This window comes from Microcaecilia unicolor, chromosome 6 (genome assembly GCF_901765095.1).
Source record: "Microcaecilia unicolor chromosome 6, aMicUni1.1, whole genome shotgun sequence".
Taxonomy (NCBI): Eukaryota; Metazoa; Chordata; class Amphibia; order Gymnophiona; family Siphonopidae; genus Microcaecilia; species Microcaecilia unicolor.
In genome coordinates, this window is record NC_044036.1 from 247399817 (window position 1) to 247422735 (window position 22919).

At 48.6% G+C, this 22919-nt stretch overlaps 1 protein-coding gene across 1 annotated transcript in view; it reads right to left on the reverse strand.

The window, feature by feature from the left end:
- The window catches only part of DPP7 (dipeptidyl peptidase 7), a 720522-nt gene that overhangs the window by 414870 nt on the left and 282733 nt on the right, over positions 1-22919 (reverse strand). The window contains 1 exon segment of the mRNA XM_030207062.1: positions 9939-10105. Coding sequence (XP_030062922.1) covers positions 9939-10105 — 167 coding nt within the window.

A 22919-nucleotide genomic window follows, 5' to 3' on the forward strand; every position in this document is an offset into this window, starting at 1 on the left:
ATGATAAGGGGATGGAACTCCTCTCATATGAGGAAAGGCTAAAGAGGTTAGGGTATTCAGCTTGGAAAAGAGATGGATGAGAGGAGATATGATTGAGGTCTACAAAATCCTGAGTGGTGTAGAATGAGTAGAAGTAAATCAATTTTTTCTTGTTCCAAAAGTACAAAGACTAGGAGACACTCATGGAAGTTACACAGAAATACTTTTAAAACAAATAGGATAAAATATTTTTTCACTCAATGAATAGTTCAGCTCTGGAACTCTTTGCCGGCAGATGTGGTAATGGCGGTTAGCGTATCTGGGTTTAAAAAAGGTTTGAACAACTTTCTGGTGGAAAAGTCCACAGTTTGCTATTGAGACAGACATGGGAAGGCAGCTGCTTGCCCTGGGATTGGTAGCATGGAATGTTGCTAATAATTGGGTTTCTGTCTGGTATTTGTGACCTGGCTTGGAAACAGAATACTGGGCTAAATGGATCATTGGTCTGACCCAGTATGGCTACTCTTATGTTCATTCCAGATCGCCCAGAGTTCCAGAAAGTTGATGTGAAGATCTGTCTCCTGGGCTGATCAAGCACCTTGAGTGTGAAGTCTATCTACATGAGCTACTCAACCCAGATAGGATGCATCTGTTCTCAGCACCTTCATGGTCTGTGGAACTTGGAAAGAGAGTCCCAGAGGCAAACTGGATCAAATCGTCCACCAAAGCAGAGACTGAACCAGCTCCCCATGCCATGTGAAAGTGTTCCATAGGTGTCACATGAACAGTGGCATACTTTAAGTCCAGAGAGCATAGCCAACCATTTTCCTGAATCATGGGGAGAAGGGTGCCCAGGGAAACCATCCTGAACTTTTCTTTGACAGGGAATTTGTTCATGGCCCTTAGGTCTAGGACCCCCCTTGTCTTCTTTTGCACAAGGAAGTGCCTGGAATAGAATCCCTTCCCTTCTTCCCCTGGTAGAACGGGCTTGACCACTTGGGCCTTCAGAAGGGTGGAAAGTTCCTATGCAAGTACCTGCTTGTGCTGAGAGGTTAAGTGATTTGCTCTCGGTGAGCAATCTGGCAGTCTCTTTTGCCAATGTACGGCATAAACAAGACGGGCTATTTGAAGGACATATCGGTCACAGGCTAGAAGGGGCCACCTTTCTTGAAGAAACTTCAGCCTCTACCTACCGGCAAGTCATCCGGACAGTCAATTTTACAGTGGCTACGCTCTGCTGGAGCCAGTCAAAAGTTCGCCCCCTGCTTTTACTGGGGAGCTATCTGAGTCTTAGGCACACGCTGTTGACAAAAATGAGCACGCTGGGGTTGAGCCTGCTGAGGCTGGTGAGAAGAAGTGGTATACCTACACTTCTATGAGTAGTAAATACTCCTTTTTGACTTGCCGAGAAACCTCCTAGATGAGGAGGTAGTTGTAGAAGGCGCCCAGCGGGAGAGAGTATCAAAGGTATCTGCAACAAACTTTCCTTACCCATGATCTCTTCATCTCCCATTCCCTTCAACTGCTCGCCCTAACCGAAACCTGGCTCACCCCTGACGACTCTGCCTCAGTCGCGGCCCCTTGCCATGGAGGCTATCTTTTCTCCCATTCGCCCCGCCCAGTGGCCGCGGTGGGCGGCGTCGGACTACTACTTTCGCCCTCCTGCAGTTTTCAACCCCTCCTCCTACCATAGTCTCACTGCTTCTCATCCTTTGAAGTCCACTCCATCCGTCTATTCTACCCGCTGCCACTCAGTCATTTACCGCCCCCCTGATAAGTCCCTCCCTTCCTTCCTTACCGACTTCGATGCCTGGCTCTCCATTTTTCTTGAGCCCTCATCCCCATCCCTCATTCTTGGTGACTTTAACATACACACTGACAACCCATCCGACTCACATGCTTCTCAGTTCCTCGCTCTAACCTCCTCCTTCAACCTCCAACTGAGCTCCACCACACCTACTCACCAATCTGGCCACTGTCTTGATCTCGTCCTCTCTTCTACCTGCTCACCCTCAAATTTCTGCGCATCAGCTCTTCCTCTCTCTGACCATCACCTGATCACATTCACACTTCATCACCCTCCCCCTCAGTCCCACCCAACACTAAACACTACTTCCAGGAATCTCCAGGCTGTTGACCCCCCCCCCCCCCACCTTATCTTCTAGTATCTCTGATCTCCTCCCTTCCATCTTGTCCTCCGAGTCTGTCGACAAGGCTGTCTCCACTTACGCCACTCTCTCCTCTGCCCTAGACACCCTTGCACCGTCCATCTCCCGTCCCACAAGGCGTACTAATCCCCAGCCCTGGCTGACCCCTTGCACCCGTTACCTTCGCTCCTGTACCCGATCGGCTGAACGCCTCTGGAGGAAATCTCGCACCCATACTGATTTCATTCACTACAAATTCATGCTATCCTCCTTCCAGTCATCCCTATTCCTCACAAAACAGGACTATTACATCCAATTGACTAATTCTCTCAGCTCTAACCCTCGTCGTCTCTTCGCCACCCTCAACTCCCTCCTCAAAGTGCCCTCCGCCCCCACCCCCCCTCACTCTCTCCTCAATCACTGGCTGACTACTTCCGCAACAAGGTCCAGAAGATCAACCTCGAATTCACCACCAAACCTTCTCCTCCTCTTCATCCTATAACTCACTCCCTCAACCAACACACCCAGGCCTCCTTCTCCTCTTTTATTGATATCACTGAAGAGGAAACCGCCCATCTTCTCTCCTCCTCAAAATGCACCACCTGTTCCTCAGACCCCATCCCCACCAACTTACTTAACACCATCTCTCCTACTATCACCCCCCCCCCCCCCCCCATCTGTCATATCCTCAACCTCTCTCTCTCTACTGCAACTGTCCCGGACAGCTTCAAACATGCTGTAGTCACACCACTCCTCAAAAAACTATCATTTGACCCTACCTGTCCCTCCAACTACCACCCCATTTCCCTCCTACCCTTCCTCTCCAAGATACTTGAAAGTGCCGTTCACAGCCGTTGCCTTGATTTTCTCTCCTCATGCCATCCTCGATCCGCTTCAATCCGGCTTTCGCCCCCTACACTCAACTGAAACGGCACTATCTAAAGTCTGCAATGACCTGTTCCTCGCCAAATCCAAAGGTCACTACTCCATCCTCATCCTCCTCGACCTATCTGCCGCTTTGACACTGTCATCACAACTTACTTCTTGACACACTGTCCTCTTTCGGGTTCTAGGGCTCTGTCCTCTCCTGGTTCTCTTCTTATCTCTCCCATCGTACCTTCAGAGTACACTCTCATGGTTCGTCCTCCACCCCTATCCCGCTCTCTGTTGGAGTTCCTCAGGTATCTGTCCTTGGACCCCTCCTTTTTTCAATCTACACCTCTTCCCTGGGCTCCCTGATCTCATCTCATGGTTTCCACTATCATCTTTACACCGACGACACCCAGCTTTATCTCTCCACACCAGACATCACTGCCGAAACCCAGGCCAAAGTATCGGCCTGCTTATCAGACATTGCTGCCTGGATGTCCAACTGCCACCTGAAACTGAACATGGCCAAGACTGAACTTATTGTCTTCCCACCCAAACCCACTTCTCCTCTCCCTCCATTCTCTATCTCAGTTGATAACACCCTCATCGTCCCTGTCTCATCTGCCAGCAACCTCGGTGTCATCTTCGACTCCTCCCTCTCCTTCTCTGCACATATCCAGCAGATAGCCAAGACCTGTCGCTTCTTCCTCTATAATATTAGCAAAATTCGCCCCTTCCTCTCTGAGCACACCACCCGAACTCTCATCCACTCTCTCATTACCTCTCGCCTTAACTACTGCAACCTACTCCTCACTGGCCTCCCACTTAGCCATCTATTCCCCCTTCAGTCCGTTCAGAACTCTGCTGCTCATCTTATCTTCCGCCTCGACCGATATACTCATATCACCCCTCTCCTCAAGTCACTTCACTGGCTTCCGATCAGGTACCGCATACAGTTCAAGCTTCTCCTACTCACCCACAAATGCACTCGATCTGCAGCCCCTCCTTACCTCTCTACCCTCATCTCCTCTTAGGTTCCTACCCGTAACCTCCGCTCTCAAGACAAATCCCTCCTTTCAGTACCCTTCATTGCCAAGTCCAGGCTCCGCCCTTTCTGCCTCGCCTCACCCCATGCTTGGAACAAACTCCCTGAGCCCATACGCCAGGCCCCCTCCCTGCCCATCTTCAAATCATTGCTCAAAGCCCACCTCTTCAATGTCGCCTTTGGCACCTAACCACTACACCTCTACTCAGGAAAGCTAGACTACCCAACTTGACATTTCGTCTTTTATATTGTAAGCTCCTTTGAGCAGGGACTGTCCTTCTTTGTTAATTTGTACAGCGCTGTGTAAGTAGTAGTAATAGTGTGCTTCTTGACCAGGTCAGTGACCTCCTCCAGCTTCTCTCCAAGAAGATCATCCCCCCGGCAAATAGCATCCACCAACCTCTGTTAGACCGCTGGGTTCAAGTCAGAGACATGCAGCCATGACAGTCCTGGACGCTACATCAAAAGCGTCATAGACACCACTGGCCAAGAACTTATGACACGCTTTCTGCTGCTTGACCAGCTGGTGAACGAACAGATTCAGCCTGTTCCAATGGGAAAAAGTCTGCTAAATCAGATACACAATGCACCAAGGACTGCAAGTACAGGCTCGTGTACAGCTGGTATGATTGGATATAGGAGATGAGAATAGAGGCCTGATACATCTTCTGCCCAAAAGAATCCAAGGCTCTAGTTTCTCTGTCAGGGGGCACCAAAGCATAATCCCTAGCACTCCTGGCCCTTTTGAGCCACTAGGAATGATAAGGCAACCACTAGGGAATGATGAGGCAACTGAGGCCTATCAAACCCAGGAGAAGACTGAATCCAATAGAGTGACAATCTTCTTGGAAGGACAGGGACCAACAGAGCGGGCTCCCTGTTTTTCACTTGAACATCCCATAAGAATTTGTGAAGCAGGACTGTCACAGCCTCTCTAGGAGGAGACTCATAGTCCAGGACTTCGAACATCTTAGACCTGGACTCATTCTCCACTTCCAAAGGAATTGGAATGGCATTCGCCATTTCCTTAACAAAAGATAGGAAGGAAAGGCTCTCAGGTGGAGACTTTCTCCTTTCCTGTGGAGGGGAGGGAGCAGACTGGATGCTATACAACTCGTCCTCTGAGACGGACCGTGGATCCTCCTCTGACTTCCATGAGCACTTCTCATCAGTGTCAGCCAGGAACTCCTCATGGGAGGGCTGAGATCGAGCCTGCCTTGACAAAGAGGAACCATGCACCTGAGAGGGGCATCAAGGTGTTGGCTCCAGCCTCGACTCCTGTTCTCCATCGACATTCAGGGGATACCAAATGGGTGGCAGTCGATGTCAAGGCTGCAAGCAACACCTGCAATGAAGACTTTACCACAGGCTGATGGCCATGCAGGACAGCAGCAAGAGGCATGGCAAGCATAAGCACCCCAGATGACGATGCACTCTGTTGTACAAACCTCACCAAAAACTCATAGAGCAAGGCCCAGAGGCACTCATCATGTGTTGACATCGAGAAAAGCCTGGGCATTGGTGTAGAAGCAGGCTGCTGAACATGTGGGATCAAAGTGGATGTCTGGTCCTGGCTGCCTGGACACCCATGCATCGACACCTGTATGGAAGGGGAGCAGTCAAGGGCAAGTGATTCTGATGCTTCTTCTGATACTTGGCATCAGTGCTCCTTGGTGCAGATGAGGATGACGTCCTCACATCATCTCAGGGTCAGGTCTTGCATAGCGGCCGGTGTCGAGGCAGGTGGAGACCCACTTGATGCATGGTCACTCCCAGGTTCTAAGGGTCTCGCAGCCATACGGACCGACACACCCAATGCCGATGCAACACTTGATGCCAACGTTAGCAATGAGGCTTCAGAGCCTGGCTCCAAAAGGTTTCTCTCTTTGAGCCTCTCTGGCTGTGTTCTTTTCTTCACATGAAGACACAGAAGACAGTTGGAAGGGGTATGCTCATGCCCCAAACAATGGAGGCACCTAGAATGGGTGTCTTTGCCAGAGATGGTTCTATTGCACCGGGTACAGTGCTTAAAGCCACTGGGAACCTTCGATGACATGGAAGGAAGAACAGCTTGGCTAAATCAAAAGACTTAACGACGCCAAAAAAGGGACAAAGCATCAAAGAAAATGAAAGGAAGAACCCGACCAAAGCTCAGGCCTAAATGTGGCCTACTGAGTGCACTAAAATAAAGGGAGGAAAATAAACCAAAAATGTAAGGGAGGAAGAATACCCTGAACGAGGTAGAGAATAAAACAAACTAAAAGAGAAACTGGGAAGGTATTAGAAAAAGCTCTTGTTAGAAAACTGAACTGACAGCTGTGAAGATAGAAGAGAAAAACACATCCACTCCTCATCGCTGAAAAAAAAAATGATGGTCCCGCGCTCTCACGGCAGGCAAGAACGCACTTGCACATGCATGGTGGAGCACAACTCATGCTACAAAGAGCACTGTAAAAGCTTGTCACAAGCTCCAGACCAGGCAACACAGATTGTGTTACCCACATGTGAGAATCATAAGCCTGCTTGTCCTCAGAGAATCCATTTTCCATTTTTTTCTTTCTGTGAGGAGAGCTGAATCATGCATTTCTAGTAGTTCCAGAAATGAGAAGAAAACAGACAGCAAAGAGGTGGTTACTGGCACCGGATCAACCATGCATGCCCACGAAGCACACACATGGGCTTTGCTGAGCTTTAAGAGCGGAGTGATCATCCAACACAAGAGCTATCATAAGGATGTCACCCAGAAGTGTGGCTATTTCCCATGCTTGACCATCAAGAGCTATTTTATATAGGTATATGCATGCTTATGTTGTCTTTATCAACTAAGCATGTTCTTTTAAATTTTACATATGTGTTCTGTTATAAAATTACTCTTATTCTGTTTAGGACATTAACTCTGAGATCAGATTTTCAGCTTGATCATTGGTAATAACAAATGCACAACTTATCACCACTCAGCGCTGGAAACTGAAAACCTTAGAATGATTCCCAAGATTAGACATACAAGAGCTGCAAGCAGATTTTACCACAGGGGCGTAGCTACGGGTGGGCCTGGGTGAGCCCAGGCCCACCCAATTTCAGCTCTGGCCCGCCCACTCCCATTGCCGGCCACTGCTGCTTTTCCTGTTGAGCAGCAGGGCCGGCGCTACAAAAAGAAGTGCTCAGCTGATTGAGCTGAGCGCCGCCACCAACGCTAAAGACGAGAAAAAACGTTTTAAAAAAAAAGCTCGGCACCGCAGGCAGCCTCGAAGCATTGGCTGCTGGCTCTGCAGGCTCCTCCCTTCTCTTACGTCACTGCTCCTGCTTCGCTCCAGGGGCAGTGACGTAAGAGACGGGAGGAGCCTGCAGAGCCAGCAGCCAATGCTTCGAGGCTGCCTACGGTGCCGCGCTTTTTTTTTTTTTTTTACATTTTTTCTCGTTGTTAACATTGGCGGCGGCGCTCAGCTCAGTCAACTGAGCGCTTCTTCTTTTTGTAGCGCCGGCCCTGCTGCTCAACAGGAAAAGCAGCAGTGGCCGGCAATGGGAGCAATGGGAGTGGGCGGGCCAGAGCTGAAATTCCACCCAGGCCCACCTGTAGCTACGCCCCTGCCTCGAAGCATTGGCTGCTGGCTCTGCAGGCTCCTCCCGTCTCTTACGTCACTGCCCCTGGAGCGAAGCAGGGGCAGTGACGTAAGAGACGGGAGGAGCCTGCAGAGCCAGCAGCCAATGCTTCGAGGCTGCCTGCAGTGCCGCACTTTTTTTTTTTTAAACATTTTTTCTCGTCTTTAGCGTTGGTGGCGGCACTCAGCTCAATCAGCTGAGCGCTTCTTCTTTTTGTAGCTGGGGCTGGCGTGCCTGAATCGGGAGAGGGAAAACGGATGGCAGGATGGGGACTGGGGAGAAAGAGGGAAAACGGAAGGATGGGGAGAGAAAGAGGGAAAACGGATCGCAGGATGGGGACTGGGGATAAAGAGGGAAAACAGAAGGATGGGGAGAGAAAGAGGGAAAACGGATGGCAGGATGGGGAACTGGGGAGAAAGAGGGAAACCAGAAGGATGGGGAGAGAAAGAGGGAAAACGGATGGCAGGATGGGGACTGGGGAGAAAGAGGGAAAACAGAAGGATGGGGAGAGAGAGAGGGAAAACAGATAGGAGGATGGGGAGAGAAAGAGGGAAAATGGAAGGATGGGGAGAGAAAGAGGGAAAACAGGAGGATGGCAGAGAAAGAGGGAAAACGGAAGGATGGGGAGAGAAAGAGGGAAAACAGATAGGAGGATGGCAGAGAAAGAGGGAAAACGGAAGGATGGGGAGAGAAAGAGGGAATATAGATGGAAGGATGGCAGAGAAAGAGGGAAAATGGAAGGAGCGGGAGAGAAAGAGGGAAGACGGAAGGATGGGGAGAGAAAGAGGGAAAACAGACGGAAGGATGGCAGAGAAAGAGGGAAAATGGATGGAAGGATGGCAGAGAATGAGGGAAAACGGATGGATAGGGAGAGAGACACTAGATGGAAGGTTGGGGAGAGAAAGAGGGGAGATGGATGAAAGGATGCAGAGAGAAAGGGGAGAGACTGGAAGGATGTGGAGAGAGAAGGGACACTGAACAGAAAAGGGCAGAGAGATAGACACTGGTTAGAAGGAGGGAGAGAGAGATATTAGATGGAAGCATCAGAAGAGAGGGTAGATGGGTGGAAGGATGGGGAGAGAAAGAGGGAAGACGCTGGATGGAAGAGTAGAGAGAAAGAGGTGACACTGGATGGAAGGATGCAGAAAGAAAGAGGGGAGACTACTGGAAGGATGGGGAGAGAGAGGGGAGACACTGGAAGGATGGGGAGACACTGGAAGTATGGGGAGAGAAAGAAGAGAGCTGCTGGATGGAAAAGGAGAGTAGTGAAAGACTGGAGAATAAGAGGAAGGGGCATGGGGAGAACAAGGGTGAGAAAAAGATGAAAAGCCATAAGTAGATGAAGGAAATTAAAGAACGGATAGTAAGAATAAATTAAATCTGGACAGAGAGAGAGAGAGAGAGGCAGAAATATATTGAAGAAAGCAAAGAAAAAGGAGAGAAAAATGACAAATGGCAAGGAAACCCTGGCAGAAGAGTTAAGCGAAAACGAAGGAAATCAGAATCTAGAGACTGGGAGCAACACAATGAGAAAAAGTAAATGGCCATACAACAAAGGTAAAGAAAATAATTGTATTTTTAATTTAGGATAAAGTAATATGGTGTTAATAAAGTTTCAGAGACCAATACTTCCTTCCTTAGGTCAGGAGAGAATACCGTAACAGCATTATACTGACCTGAGGCAGGAGGTTTTGGCCTCTGAAAGCTCACTGAAAAGGATGTTAGGCTATTAAATAAATTGTCTGAAATCTGATGCACTGAAAAGCAGCACTTTACCCTGTGTGACAAATGTATCTGAGTGTGACTACATTTTGCTGGGGGAGGGGGGGTAGAGAGAAAATTTTGTGCCCACCCACTTTGGGTTCAGGCCCACCCAAAATTGGCAGTCTGGATACGCCACCCTGTTACCATAAGAGAATTAAAAACAATGAAGACTATTAGGATATTGTGACCCATTAAACAAGTATAAGATACATCCCATTTTGGCCCAGGAACCTGTGGCAGTATTTTTTCTTATACAGGGGAAACTTAAAAAATAAGGTCATTCAAGATCGATTTCCAGTGTGAAAAAAGTACTTTCGGAAAAGAAAGTAAATTACAAAAAAAAGAGAAAAATACTTTAGCATGCAAGTTAAATGCATAAGCAAATGGCCTAAAACATCTCTTTTTTTTTTTAGTTAACCACATTCAATATTATTGTCTCTTAATAAAACACATTAAAAGTCATTTTATCACTAAATGTAAAAGGACATTAATGATGTGTAAATGTCTGCTTATTAAACTGACTTGTTTCTTACCTTCACTGAATTAGCAGGGAAATAGCCCATAAAGCTTGTTGGGTAGGGATAATTCATGACTGCTATCATGGTAAATGCATATCTAGCAAATTCAAAGAACTGATGGAGATCATCGCTGGACTTAATATTTTCACAGATGTGCATTTTACTCCTAATAGTTTCATATTCTGCAAAGAAAGAGACACCCAAGCAATGTGTTGTGCAGTGCAAGATTTCATATCCTCCAAATGAATGAATTGTGGTGTGGCAAAACTGAGCTTTCTAGTGGCTTACACCCTAATCCTATAAACTTGCACTTACAACTTTATGATTAGTGCACAAAGCTAGCGTGCAACTTAAGGTAAAATTATGTATAATCATACCTGATAATTTTCTTTCCATTAATCATAGCTGATCAATCCATAGACTGGTGGGTTGTGTCCATCTACCAGCAGGTGGAGATAGAGAGCAAACTTTTGCCTCCCTATATGTGGTCATGTGCTGCCGGAAACTCCTCAGTATGTCGATATCAAAGCTCCATCCGCAGGACTCAGCACTTAGAGAATTACACCCACGAAGGGACACTCTGCCCAGCTCACCACCGCCGAAACGGGGGAGGGGAATTAACCCAGCTCATCCCCACACAAGTGGGGGAGGGGAATCCGTCCAGCTCATCCCCGCGGAGCGGGGGAGGGACACCACACCCGCCGATGCGGGGGGGATCTGGCTTATCCTGCAACCGCAACCGCGGGAGGAGCTGACTGACCCTAACACCGCCGAAGCGGGAGGGGTACAAAGCTGCCCTACAGCCGCACGAAGCGGGAGGGAGTGCCGGCAGAATTTTAAGTCTCAATCCAGCCCCGTAAAACGGAGGGGAGAGGAATGCAGCAGCTCACTGTAACACAAACTCGTCTTAACTCTTGAAGAATCCAAGTGAAAAAACTTGAACACGAAGTCTTTCTGAAGTAACTGAAGACTAAACTTGAACCTGAAATGCAACCAGAATAAAAACAGTACAGATATCTGGGAGGGGCTATGGATTGATCAGCTATGATTAATGGAAAGAAAATTATCAGGTATGATTATACATAATTTTACCTTCCATATCATCAAGCTGATCAATCCATAGACTGGTGGGATGTACCGAAGCAGTACTCACCCAGGGCGGGACATTGAAATCCCTGACCTCAACACTGAAGCTCCAAACCGGGCCTCCGCCCGTGCAGCCACAGTCAAACGGTAATGCTTGGAGAATGTATGAGCCGAAGCCCAAGTTGCCGCCTTGCATATCTCTTCCAAGGAGACGGATCCGGCCTCTGCCATCGAGGCCGCCTGAGCTCTCGTGGAGTGAGCCTTCAGCTGGATAGGCGGCACCTTCCCCGCGGCCACATAAGCCGCTGCAATGGCTTCCTTGACCCATCTTGCCACTGTAGGCTTAGCAGCCTGCAGACCCTTACGAGGACCTGCAAACAGGACAAACAGATGATCCGATTTCCGGAAATCATTGGTCACTTCCAAGTATCTGATGATGACTCGTCTCACATCCAGATATTTAAGAGCAGAGTACTCCTCTGGGTAGTCCTCCCTACGAAAGGAAGGGAGACAGAGCTGCTGATTCACATGGAAGCGAGAAACAATCTTGGGCAGGAAGGAAGGCACTGTGCGAATAGTCACTCCTGCCTCAGTGAACTGCAGAAAAGGCTCTCGACATGAGAGCGCCTGGAGCTCGGAAACTCTTCTGGCTGAAGTGATAGCCACCAAAAAGACTGCTTTCAACGTCAGGTCTTTCAGAAATGCCCTCGACAAGGGTTCAAAAGGCGGCTTCTGCAATGCTCTTAGTACCAGGTTGAGATTCCACGCAGGCACCACTGAGTGCAGAGGAGGGCGCAGGTGATTAACTCCCTTGAGAAAGCGCACCACATCTGGCTGCGAAGCCAGGGAAGCACCCTTCAGGCGGCCCCTGAAGCAAGCCAGAGCCGCTACCTGGACTTTAAGGGAACTGAGCGACAGGCCTTTCTCCAGACCTTCTTGCAGGAACGCCAACACTGAAGAAATTGGAGCAGTGAAGGGAGAAAGTGAGCCTGCTTCACACCACGCTGCAAAGATACGCCAAACCCTGGTGTAAGCAGTAGAAGTAGAGCGCTTCCTCGCTCTCAGCATAGTGGCGATGACCTTGTCTGAGAAGCCCTTCTTCCTCAGACGCTGCCGCTCAATAGCCAGGCCGTAAGACCATGGGGGAGGGATCCTCCATCACCACGGGACCCTGATGTAACAGGCCCTGCTCCACTGGCAGCCGCAGAGGATCGTCGACTGAGAGCCTGATCAAGTCCGCATACCAGGGACGCCTGGGCCAATCCGGACCCACCAGGATTACCCTGCCGGGATGCTTTGCCACCCGGTCTAGCACCCTGCCCAACATGGGCCAGGGCGGGAACACATAGAGAAGCTCTTGTGTCGGCCACTGTTGGAGAAGAGCATCTATTCCCAGGGATCGAGGGTCCCGTCCTCTGCTGAAAAAGCGCGGCACTTGGCAATTGGCCGATGACGCCATCAGATCTAGGCTCGGCTGGCCCCAGCGCTTCGTAATGTCCAAGAACGCCTGAGCAGATAGCTGCCACTCTCCGGGCTCCAAGGTATGGCGACTGAGAAAGTCCGCCTTGACATTCATGACTCCGGCAATGTGGGCCGCTGAAAGCTGCTCCAGGTTCGCTTCCGCCCACTGGCAAAGATTCATAGCCTCCTTGGCTAGAGGGGCGCTCTTGGTACCTCCCTGGCGGTTGACATAGGCCACAGCCGTGGCATTGTCCGACAGGACCCGTACAGGCTTCAACACCAGTACCGGGATGAACTCCAAAAGCGCCAACCGAATGGCTCTGAGTTCCAGGAGGTTGATAGACCACTTTGCCTCTGCAGGAGACCAGAGCCCCTGCGCTGTCCTTCCCAAGCAGTGGGCTCCCCAGCCCGACAACGAGGCGTCCGTCGTGACAACAATCCACTCTGGGGTCACCAGAGGCATTCCCGCAGACAACTTGTCTGTCTGCATCCACCAGCTCAGCGCCTTGTGCACTGCTGGGTCCAAGGGAAGGCGCACAGCATAATCCTCCGACATCGGAGTCCAGCGCTGCAGCAAAGAGTGTTGAAGTGGTCTCATATGAGCCCTGGCCCAGGGCACAACTTCCATCGTGGCCGTCATAGAGCCCAACAGCTGCACATAGTCCCAAGCCCGAAGGGGAGAGGCTACTAGGAAATGGTCCACCTGAGCCTGAAGTTTGACAATCCGATTGTCTGGCAGGAACACTCTGCCCACTTGGGTGTCGAATCGAACTCCCAGGTACTCCAGGGACTGAGTCGGGCGCAGCTGGCTCTTCTCCCAGTTGATGATCCATCCCAGGGAGCTCAAAAGAGCAACTACCCGGTCCACAGCTTTGCCGCACTCTGCATAAGAGGGGGCTCGGATCAACCAGTCGTCCAGATAAGGATGGACTTGTACCCCTTCCTTTCGTAGGAAGGCCGCGATGACCACCATTACTTTGGAAAAGGTCCGCGGAGCAGTAGCCAACCCGAAAGGGAGGGCTCTGAACTGGAAGTGTCGTCCCAGGACTGCAAAACGCAGAAAGCGTTGATGAGGAGGCCAGATGGGAATATGCAGGTACGCTTCCTTGATGTCCAAGGATGCCAGGAACTCTCCTGCCTTCACTGCCGCTATAACAGAGCGGAGAGTCTCCATGCGAAAGTGCCGCACTTTCAAGGCCCGACTGACCCCTTTGAGGTCGAGGATAGGCCGGACAGAACCTCCTTTCTTTGGTACCACAAAGTAAATAGAGTAACGTCCCTTGCCAAGCTGACTTTCTGGCACCGGAACGACCGCGCCCAGGCGGATCAGATTGTCCAAGGTCTGCTGCACTGCCACAGCTTTGACCGGAGACTTGCAGGGAGAGAGTACAAACCCGTCTTTTAAGGGTCGGCAGAACTCTAGTTTGTAGCCGTCTCTGATGACTTCCAGCACCCACGCGTCTGAAGTTATTGTGGTCCACTCGCCCAGAAACGAGGACAGCCGTCCTCCAATCTGCACTGGGGCGTGGACCAAGACCCCGTCATTGGGTACGAGACCCTGGGGGAGGACCGGAGGGAGCACCTCCGGGACGGCGGTCTCTGCGAAAGGAATGCTGCTTGGGAGAGAAATTCCTCTTGAAGGAAGAGGGGGCAGAGGAACCCGACTTGCCCGGGCGGTACCGACGGGCTTCCTGCAACCGTCCTCTGGAGGTACCGGGACGAGTACTAGCCCGAGCCCTGACCTCTGGTAATTTCTTGCCCTTAGACGTGCCGAGATCGGTCACGATTTTGTCCAGCTCGACCCCAAAGAGCAGCTTGCCTTTAAAAGGCAACCTAGCCAGGCGGGATTTAGAGGCGTGGTCAGCAGACCAATGTTTCAGCCAAAGCCACCGCCGCGCAGAGATTGTCTGAGCCATGCCTTTCGCTGAGGCCCTCAAGACATCATACAGCAAGTCTGCCAAATAGGTTAAGCCCGATTCCAGGGCCGGCCAATCAGCCCTCAAGGAATGATCCGAGGGGGAAGCCCGCTGCACCATAGTCAGGCACGCCCTGGCCACATAGGAGCCGCAAACTGAGGCCTGCAAACTTAAAGCAGCCGCCTCAAAGGACGACCTTAAGGCCGCCTCCAATCTTCTGTCTTGGGCGTCCTTTAGGGCCGTGCCACCTTCCACCGGCAACGCCGTTTTCTTAGTCACCGCAGTGATTAAAGAATCCACGGTAGGCCACAGATAGGCCTCACGTTCACTCACAGCCAAAGGATAGAGGCGGGACATAGCCCTAGCCACTTTAAGGCTCGCTTCTGGGACATCCCATTGAGCCGAAATTAAGGTGTGCATGGCATCATGCACGTGGAAGGTTCTAGGCGGGCGCTTCGTCCCCAGCATAATGGCAGAGCCAACAGGGGCTGAGGGAGAGACGTCCTCCGGAGAGGAAATCTTCAAAGTGTCCATGGCCTGTAACAACAGGTTGGGCAAATCCTCTGGGCTAAAAAGCCGCGCTGCAGAGGGGTCAACTGCTCCATCCGAGCGGGGATCCGTCTCCTCCAAGGAATCCGCAAAGGACCGTTGGGAGACCTCAGACACGCTGCCCTCATCTACATCGGAGGAGACAAATTCCTCCAAGGCCTGGGAATCAACCCGAGGGCGTTTACCTCTGGGAACCTCAACCTCTTTACCAGACGAGGGAGCAGGGGCAGCGTTGTGCATGAGGAAGGCCTGATGCAGCAGCAAAACAAACTCGGGGGAGAAACCCCCCAGACTGTGCACTTCCGCAGGCTGGGCAACAGCCCTAGACGCACCCTCAACCGGCGCTCGCAATAGCGGGGGAGAGACATGCTGCGCATCCAAAATGGCGTCCGGCGCGAAACTCCGCAAAGGAGCCGCGCGGGAAGAACGGCTCTTAACTTTAGCCGCTTCTGTGCCGTCGCCCAAATTAAGGGCGTTCATGGCATTAATGTCTCCAACCTCAAGGACGGCCCAAGAAGAAGCCGTCCGAGCCGCGTGGCCGGCCAAGATGGCGGAGGCGAGGAGCGGGGGATGGGCGTTTATGGCGGGAAAAACCGCCATGCCGGAGGAAGGACCGGGACATTCATCGGTCACGAAACTGTCACCCAACAAGGGCGAATCAGGCTTTAAGACCCCCACATCCCCTCTAGAAGCGCTCAAGCGACCCGGGGAGCGACCCTTTGCGCCCTCGCCCTCCGACGCCATATGCCACGAGGAGAAGAATCGGGGAACCCCCTGCCCGCTATAAAAAGGTAAAAATTACCTGCTGTCCGCTCCGAGTTGTAACGACCTGGTGTCCCAGTGAATAGCTGCAATAGACGCTTAAATAAACGTCGAAATAAACGCCTTTAAGGACGTTCAAAAATTTTTTTTTTTTTTTTTAACGGAGCCAGCGGGAGGGGGGAGAAAAGGAGGGACCTGGCACCACCAGGTTTGCACTTGCTCAAAAGAGCCCTCAACCCCAGGCACTCAACAAAACCTAAAAATTAGGCTTGGAGGCCTAGCCAGAGCTGCTGCTGTGTGTGACCACCACCTGCTGAGATAGAGAACATACTGGGGAGTTTCCGGCAGCACATGACCACATATAGGGAGGCAAAAGTTTGCTCTCTATCTCCACCTGCTGGTAGATGGACACAACCCACCAGTCTATGGATTGATCAGCTTGATGATATGGAAAGAATATTATCAGTTACATGTGTTACTTAACAAGTTACTAATTAGCATTAACAACCAATTATTGGCTATAATTGGTGTTAATAGGCATTAACTAACAGTTGTGCACATAACTGCCATGCATAATCAAAGCACATAGGTGTGAAGGGGGCGTGGGTAGGTCAGGGGGGTGCCTAGCACTTGTATGCACATGTTATAGAATACTAGCAGTTACACACCTAACTGCCAGAAGTTAGGCACAAGTATTTATGCCAGCTGTTCAGTTAGCGTAAGTGCATAAAGTTAAGTGAATAACTGCAGACCTATGCTAGTATTCTATAATGGCAATTGCATGGGCAATTGGCAATACAGAATTTGCGCTTAACACGCATTATTCCGGCACCTAATTTTAGGCAATCTAGAGAGAATTACCCTCTTACCCTCTGATTCATTTTTTTTTATTTATAGTTTCAAACATTTTTACAAGAATACTTGTATGGAAAAGAGTAACATCACCCCACCTAAAGAAATTATTAATATAAGATATCTTTTAAGTGACAATTACAACTGAAGTCCACAATTTGGAGCAAGGCACAATTCTAGGATTTATTTTCCAAAAAGGAAAAATAAGAGTAAGAAGTAATTCCCGAGTATACATTCCTACGGAGTAGCTGTTACCGGAACCTCTAACAAGGGAGACACGGTCAGGTCCTGTTTAGAGTTCAAGAAGATCTGCAAATGTTCACTTTCAAAAAAAACATACTTAACTGAATTTGATTTGGTAAACTACCCTAACCTGCTAGTCAGTTAAAGTGGTATATCAAGCATTCATAATAAACATAATCACACTGTGATTTTTTTTACATACTATTTACTATTTTCCAAGCATAATTTTTGTTTCTTAATTCAATAGTAAGAAATTGTGAAGTACTTCATTCTAATTTATACCTCCTGGAATTGCACTTCTTTCTCAGTTATATCTCAGAGTATTACTCTACCTGAGTGTGTTATTGTTCACCTATTGACTACTTACTTTATTGGTGTGCTTGAAGGTAAGCTTCTGTGGGGGGTGGGGGGGAGTGGATATATGAGGATCGTATACACCTGCCCCACCCCTGCACTCATGCCCTTTCTCCTTAATCATTCACTCTCCTATTCTACTTCCTGTCTCAACCCTGCATTCATACTCTTTCCCCTTAGTCATTTCTCCTCCCCTTCTACAACCTACATTCACTCTCCTTTCCTTTCTAGTCATTTTCTCTCATCCTACAACCCTTGCCATTCCTCCCTTGCTATCATTTCTTCTACCCCCTTCTTTTGTACTTGTTCCCCCAGGCAACCTTCCTCTCAGCTTGCTTATGGCAGCCAGATCCCTTCACCACTGAAGGAACTGCCACCTCCTCTTCAGCAGGGGAGGGTTGGTTCCCTGCTGTGCGGAATGTTTACATATATTGCATTTTCATATAACATAGTTGCAAATGTAGAATATAGGCCCTAGCTAAGCCCTTTCTAACAGAAAGCATCATATTATAGCTGACTGAATCACTAGACAAATAAACTGTGTTTCTCTGTAAGAAGCAGGAACAGGAGGAAGGGGGAGGGGGGTTGTAAGACTTCCAAAATGCTGAGACACAGGAAAAGCTTCAAAGGTCAGGCCCCCAGAGCTGAGATAAACTGTTAAAAAAGCTTCAAGGATAGCCATCTGCAAGTTGTGAACTCTAAACAAAGAAAAGGAGGGATTGCAGGTGATAGCTTGTTAAGCAGAACTTTCACAGGAAGTTGGGAGATAGCAGACTAACTAACAAAGGCAGGCTTGTTCTATGGAAAGTTTTCACAGAGAGGGATGCAAGTGGAGGAGGGGTACATGTGATCAGTGTCCAATGAGACAACTTAGGGAGCAGACAAAGAAAACACGCTATATAATCTGTACATTGGTAGAAGTTTGTGTGCCTGCTTGATTTTAATTTTAAAGCCACCCATTCTTGCAAGAGTGTTATTTTTTATTTTTAGACAATAAATTAATTCTTGCTTCATTAATTGGATTTTGTGAGTCCTGTTTTGGTATAGGTTCTGAGGTTATTTGGGGGCTATTTATAATACCTGCCAGCCCACTCCCCCGTGGCCCACCACAGGAATAAGCCTCTTCTTCGGCCACTGGTGGTTGGGTTCCCGCTGCCCATTGACATGAGACACTGCTAGATAAATTGGCAGGAATTGGGTGTAACCTCTCCCTCCTGCCCCCAACATGGTTAAGACTGCGCTCCTACTACCACAGGTTTTCTTAAGCTTTTGTGCTGAAGGGTTTGGGGGTCACTGACTTTTCTGTCACAGTCCCAAGTAATCTTCAGGTGCTGCAGGCTTAATCTACCACTATGCTGCATTCTGCTCTCCTCTTTATCCAGACAGCAAAAGGCCTAACCAGACTACCCTGCCTTAATTTTCAAAGCCAACTAACTAGATGAGCCTATGCTGGATATCTTCTTAAGGTCTAGAAAAGTTCTAAGATGTTATGGAGTAAAGAAAACATATTTAGTTCCAGGGCCACCGAGGGGGGGGGGGGGGGGCAGAGGGGACAAAATTCCCCGGGCCCGGGCCTCCAATGGGGGCCTGGCGCCGCAGTCCCTGATCTCACCCGCCCTCGGCTCCATCGACCGTCCGCCTCCGGGCCGGGCCCCCCACATTGAAATCATCACAGCAACTCACCTGTCACCTCGCTCCGTGACTGAAAGCACAGCCAGCAGCGGCAGATTGGATTCGACTCCCTTCCCTCCCTGGGTCCCGCCCTCGTCTGATATAACTGCAAGGGCAGGACACCGGGAAGGAAGGCCCGAAGGGAGGTGAATCTGATCTGCTGCTGCAGGCTGCACTATCAGTCACGGAGCGAGGTGACAGGTGAGGCGCTGTGATGATTTCAATGCAGGGGACCCGGCCCGGTGGCGGACGGAAGGGGGCATGTGGGGACTGCGGAACGGCGGCCTGGGGTGGGGGGGCGGCGGCGGTAACAACCTCGGGGGCGGGGCCCCGGGGGTGGCCCAGTCTCTCAGCGGCCCTGTTTAGTTCCTGAGTATTTCACAACACATTTACAAGAATATGCCAAAAGATATGTTGCCCCTAAACGTTAAGTCTCTTTCCTCATTGCAAGGAACTCCTTTCTTCGCTCCTGAGTTGATTTTGTCATGTCAGGATACATCTAAATTCTCTGACCACAGAACAAAAGCCCAGAGTTCCTAAAATATAGTCTCATTATAGCATTTAAATCTTGCTCAAAAATGAAAGAGACCAACAACGTGGCTGTCAGACACATCTGATAAAGAATTTTCTAATACAGTTACTCATTTGCCCTCCTCCTTCCCTGTTCCTCTTTACCCTGTAATTCCCTTGCCCGTAATGTCTTGTCTGTCTGTTTTACTTAGATTGTAAGCTCTTTGAGCAGGGACTGTCTCTCTATGTCATGTGTTCAGTGCTGCGTGCGGCTGGTAGCGCTATATAAATGTTATTAGTAGTAGTTGAAATATCATGCAATCCATTTTCTTCTATTGGAACATGAGTTTGAATATCTAATCCAGTTTTCTCTGTGGGATTTTTAATAATAGAAGGTAAATAATATATCTGGTTAAATGGGGGGGGGGGGGGGGGGGGATGGCTTCAGAAGGAACTTTCAATGTCTCCAGAAGAAACTTTTTAAATAAATTCAATGGAGAAACCCCAACAGCTCTTGGAGAATTAAAGGCTCTGAGATTTAAACGTCTATTAAAGTTCTCCAATTGCTCTAACTTCTGACGGATAAACTTCTGATCTGTAACTATAGTTGTAACAGTCTCCTTAAAAGTTTTCCCTTCCATTTGTGTTTGAGAAACCTGCTCCAAACATTCTTTCTTAACATTGTCCAGTGACTGAGGTAACAATTCCACTTTATTCACAAGAGCTAAGTTTCTTGTGCTGACTACCCCATGGTTGAATCCCACTTTTTAATCGCCTTCCAAAGAATACCCAGGCTCATCACTGAGGGGGAATCACTTTCCATTGCAACACCAGAGCTCTTAACCTTCAAAGGCATAGTCATAGGTATGGTCCTGCTGCCTCAAGCTGCACTTCGTGCAACTTTGGCAGGTCGAATATCCATGGCCTCAACTGATGGACTCAGTGGAAGGTTAGCTGTCGATGGAGGGGACAACATGTCCTCATGCTCTGAAGAGTTAGGTGCGCTCTCCAACATTCACTGGCAGGGGTTTGGCATCTTAACATTCGAGCTTCTGCTAGATCCAGGGACATCACCGACAGCGGTACAGCTTGTTTAGCCCCCTCCTAGTATGCACCATTTTTGGGGGGGGAGGAAAGTACAGCAGAATAAGCAATAATTCCAGCTCCATTCCAAGCAACACACAGCCTAATGGCTGGCAGCCATCTTGGGCCAGTCCCCCTACCTGAATTGATATTGATATTGTGTATTTGGATTTTCATAAGGCGTTTTACAAAGTACCTCATGAATAGCGTCCTGAGGAAATTAGAAAGTCATGGGATAGGAGGCAGTGTCCTATTGTGGATTAAGAACTGGCTAAAAGAAAACAGACAGTAGGGCTGAATGGCCAATATTCGGACTGGAAAAGGATTAATAGTGGGATTCCCCAAGGGTCTGTGCTGGTACTGTAGGGGTATTTCCCTGTGAACTCACCTGAGTTGGTCTTGATTCATACAAACAAGATGGAGTCTACCACCTCTGACCTGAACATCTCTGTGTCAGCAAGATCCAGCTTTTCAGCTTGTGGAAAATTACTGGCAGGCATGTCCCATCCAAAGACATTCTGTGTTGCAATCACCCCTTTGTCTCCCTGAGAAGCTGAGAGGAAAGTGAGACCTATGGCTCCAGAAAGCCTGGTTAGAAACAGAGATGCAGACCAGAAAGTAACCATTTTCAGGGTCACAAAACAAAAGGACTCTTCTTGCTCTGAGCTGGACAGAATCAAGATTGGTTCCCTGCGGTCACCTGACGGAGAGGTACTAAGAAAGCAGGAACAGAAGAAAGTCAGTTAGTCGGAGACCATCAGAGAGTTTGGGGACTGACGCGAGAACGGAGAAGACCTGAACAATCCAGTCAGGTTAGAAGGCTTGGTGGGAGTAAGAGACTTTGTGGTTCTAACCTTGTGAACTGCATATCTGGTGAAAATACAGATTGGTTCAGTTATACCAGCACAGAGCGACTGAGACCTGCTTTCTGCAGAGACCCTGCACTCTACCTGAGACTAGGACTCGCAGGGGAGACAGCTCGAGTCTAAGAAGGAATCTGCTCTGACCTCATCCAGACCGCCGGAGAGACAGCATGGTGAGATACAGTGATTTTCCTTCCTATAGTCTGGGATTAGTGATTGGTGCTGGTCTAAGCAAAGATAGGTTATGTCATGGCTCGTGGTCAGGGAATAAGCTGCTAACTGTATGTGCATAAGAAATTGTAGTTTCAGCATTACAAATCAGGTTGTGCAATTATCTTGTAGTCCAGGAAGAATCATTTCGTATAGTCTTTATTCAGTAGCAATCTAGTTCTTTTATTATTATCAGCAAGTTATATTTTAGCATTTTGCTTAGCCTTGCAGAGGGATTCTATATTTGTACATTTTCTTTATCTATAATAAATCTAATATATATCAGCTTTGGCTTTGGTTTCACTTTTCTAACGGCAAGTTTGGCTAGGTGCCAAAAGCAAGGTCCTTGTATTCTTTCCCCTAGACAGAGGGCAGAATATTTGCTTGGGCAGAGTTCTGCATCATAGGGCCTTGGCATAAATAATCTGTTGGGAGTTGCTTTTCCTATAAGAATTATTTATGATTTAGTCTACCTACAGTACCACGTCTATTTAACATATTTATAAATGATCTGAAAATGGGAATAATGAGTGAGTTGATTAAATCTGCTGATGACACAAAGTTATTCAAAATTGTTAAATCACATGAGGATTGTGAAACATTACAAGAGGACCTTACGAGACTGGGAGACTGGGCATCCAACTAGCAGATGACATTTAACGTGATGTGTGTAGGAAAGGGGAACCCAAACTCTAGCTATGTGATGCAAGGTTCCACATTAGGTGTCACCGCCCATGAAAAGGATTTAGGTATCGTGGTCAATGATATGTTGAAACCCTCTGCTCAGTGTGCAGCGGCAGCTAAGAAAGCAAATAGAATGTTAGGAATTATTAAGAAAGGAATGAAGAACAAAACTGAGAATATTATAATGTCTTTCTATCACTCCCTAGTGCAACTCCACCTTAAATATCTTGTGTAATTTTGGTCACCACATCTCAAAAAAGATATAGTGGAATTAGAAAAGGTACAGAGAAGGGTGATGAAAATGATAAAGGGGGTGGGACAATTCCGCAATGAAAAAAGGCTAAAGATGCTACAGCTCTTCAGCTTGAAGAAAAGTCAGTTCAGGGGAGATATGATAGAGGTCTATAAAATAATGAGTGGAGTGGAAAGGGTAGACATGAATCACTTATTTACTCTTTCCAAAAATACAAGGACTAGGGGGCATGCAATGAAGCTACTAGTAGTAAATTTAAAACAAGTTGGAGAAAATGTTTCATCACACAACGTGTAATTAATCTCTGGAATGTTTTGCCAGAGAAAATGGACTTGTGAAAATCCACTGCTTATTCGTGGGAAAAGCAACATAAAATCTGTTTTTACTGTTTTGGGATCTTGCCCAGAAGCGGAGCCAGGATGAGGCAAGTTGATGGCGCGGGGGGAGTGAGAGTGGACTTGCGCCGGCACACATTTTCACTGCAACAGGATGAAAAAAA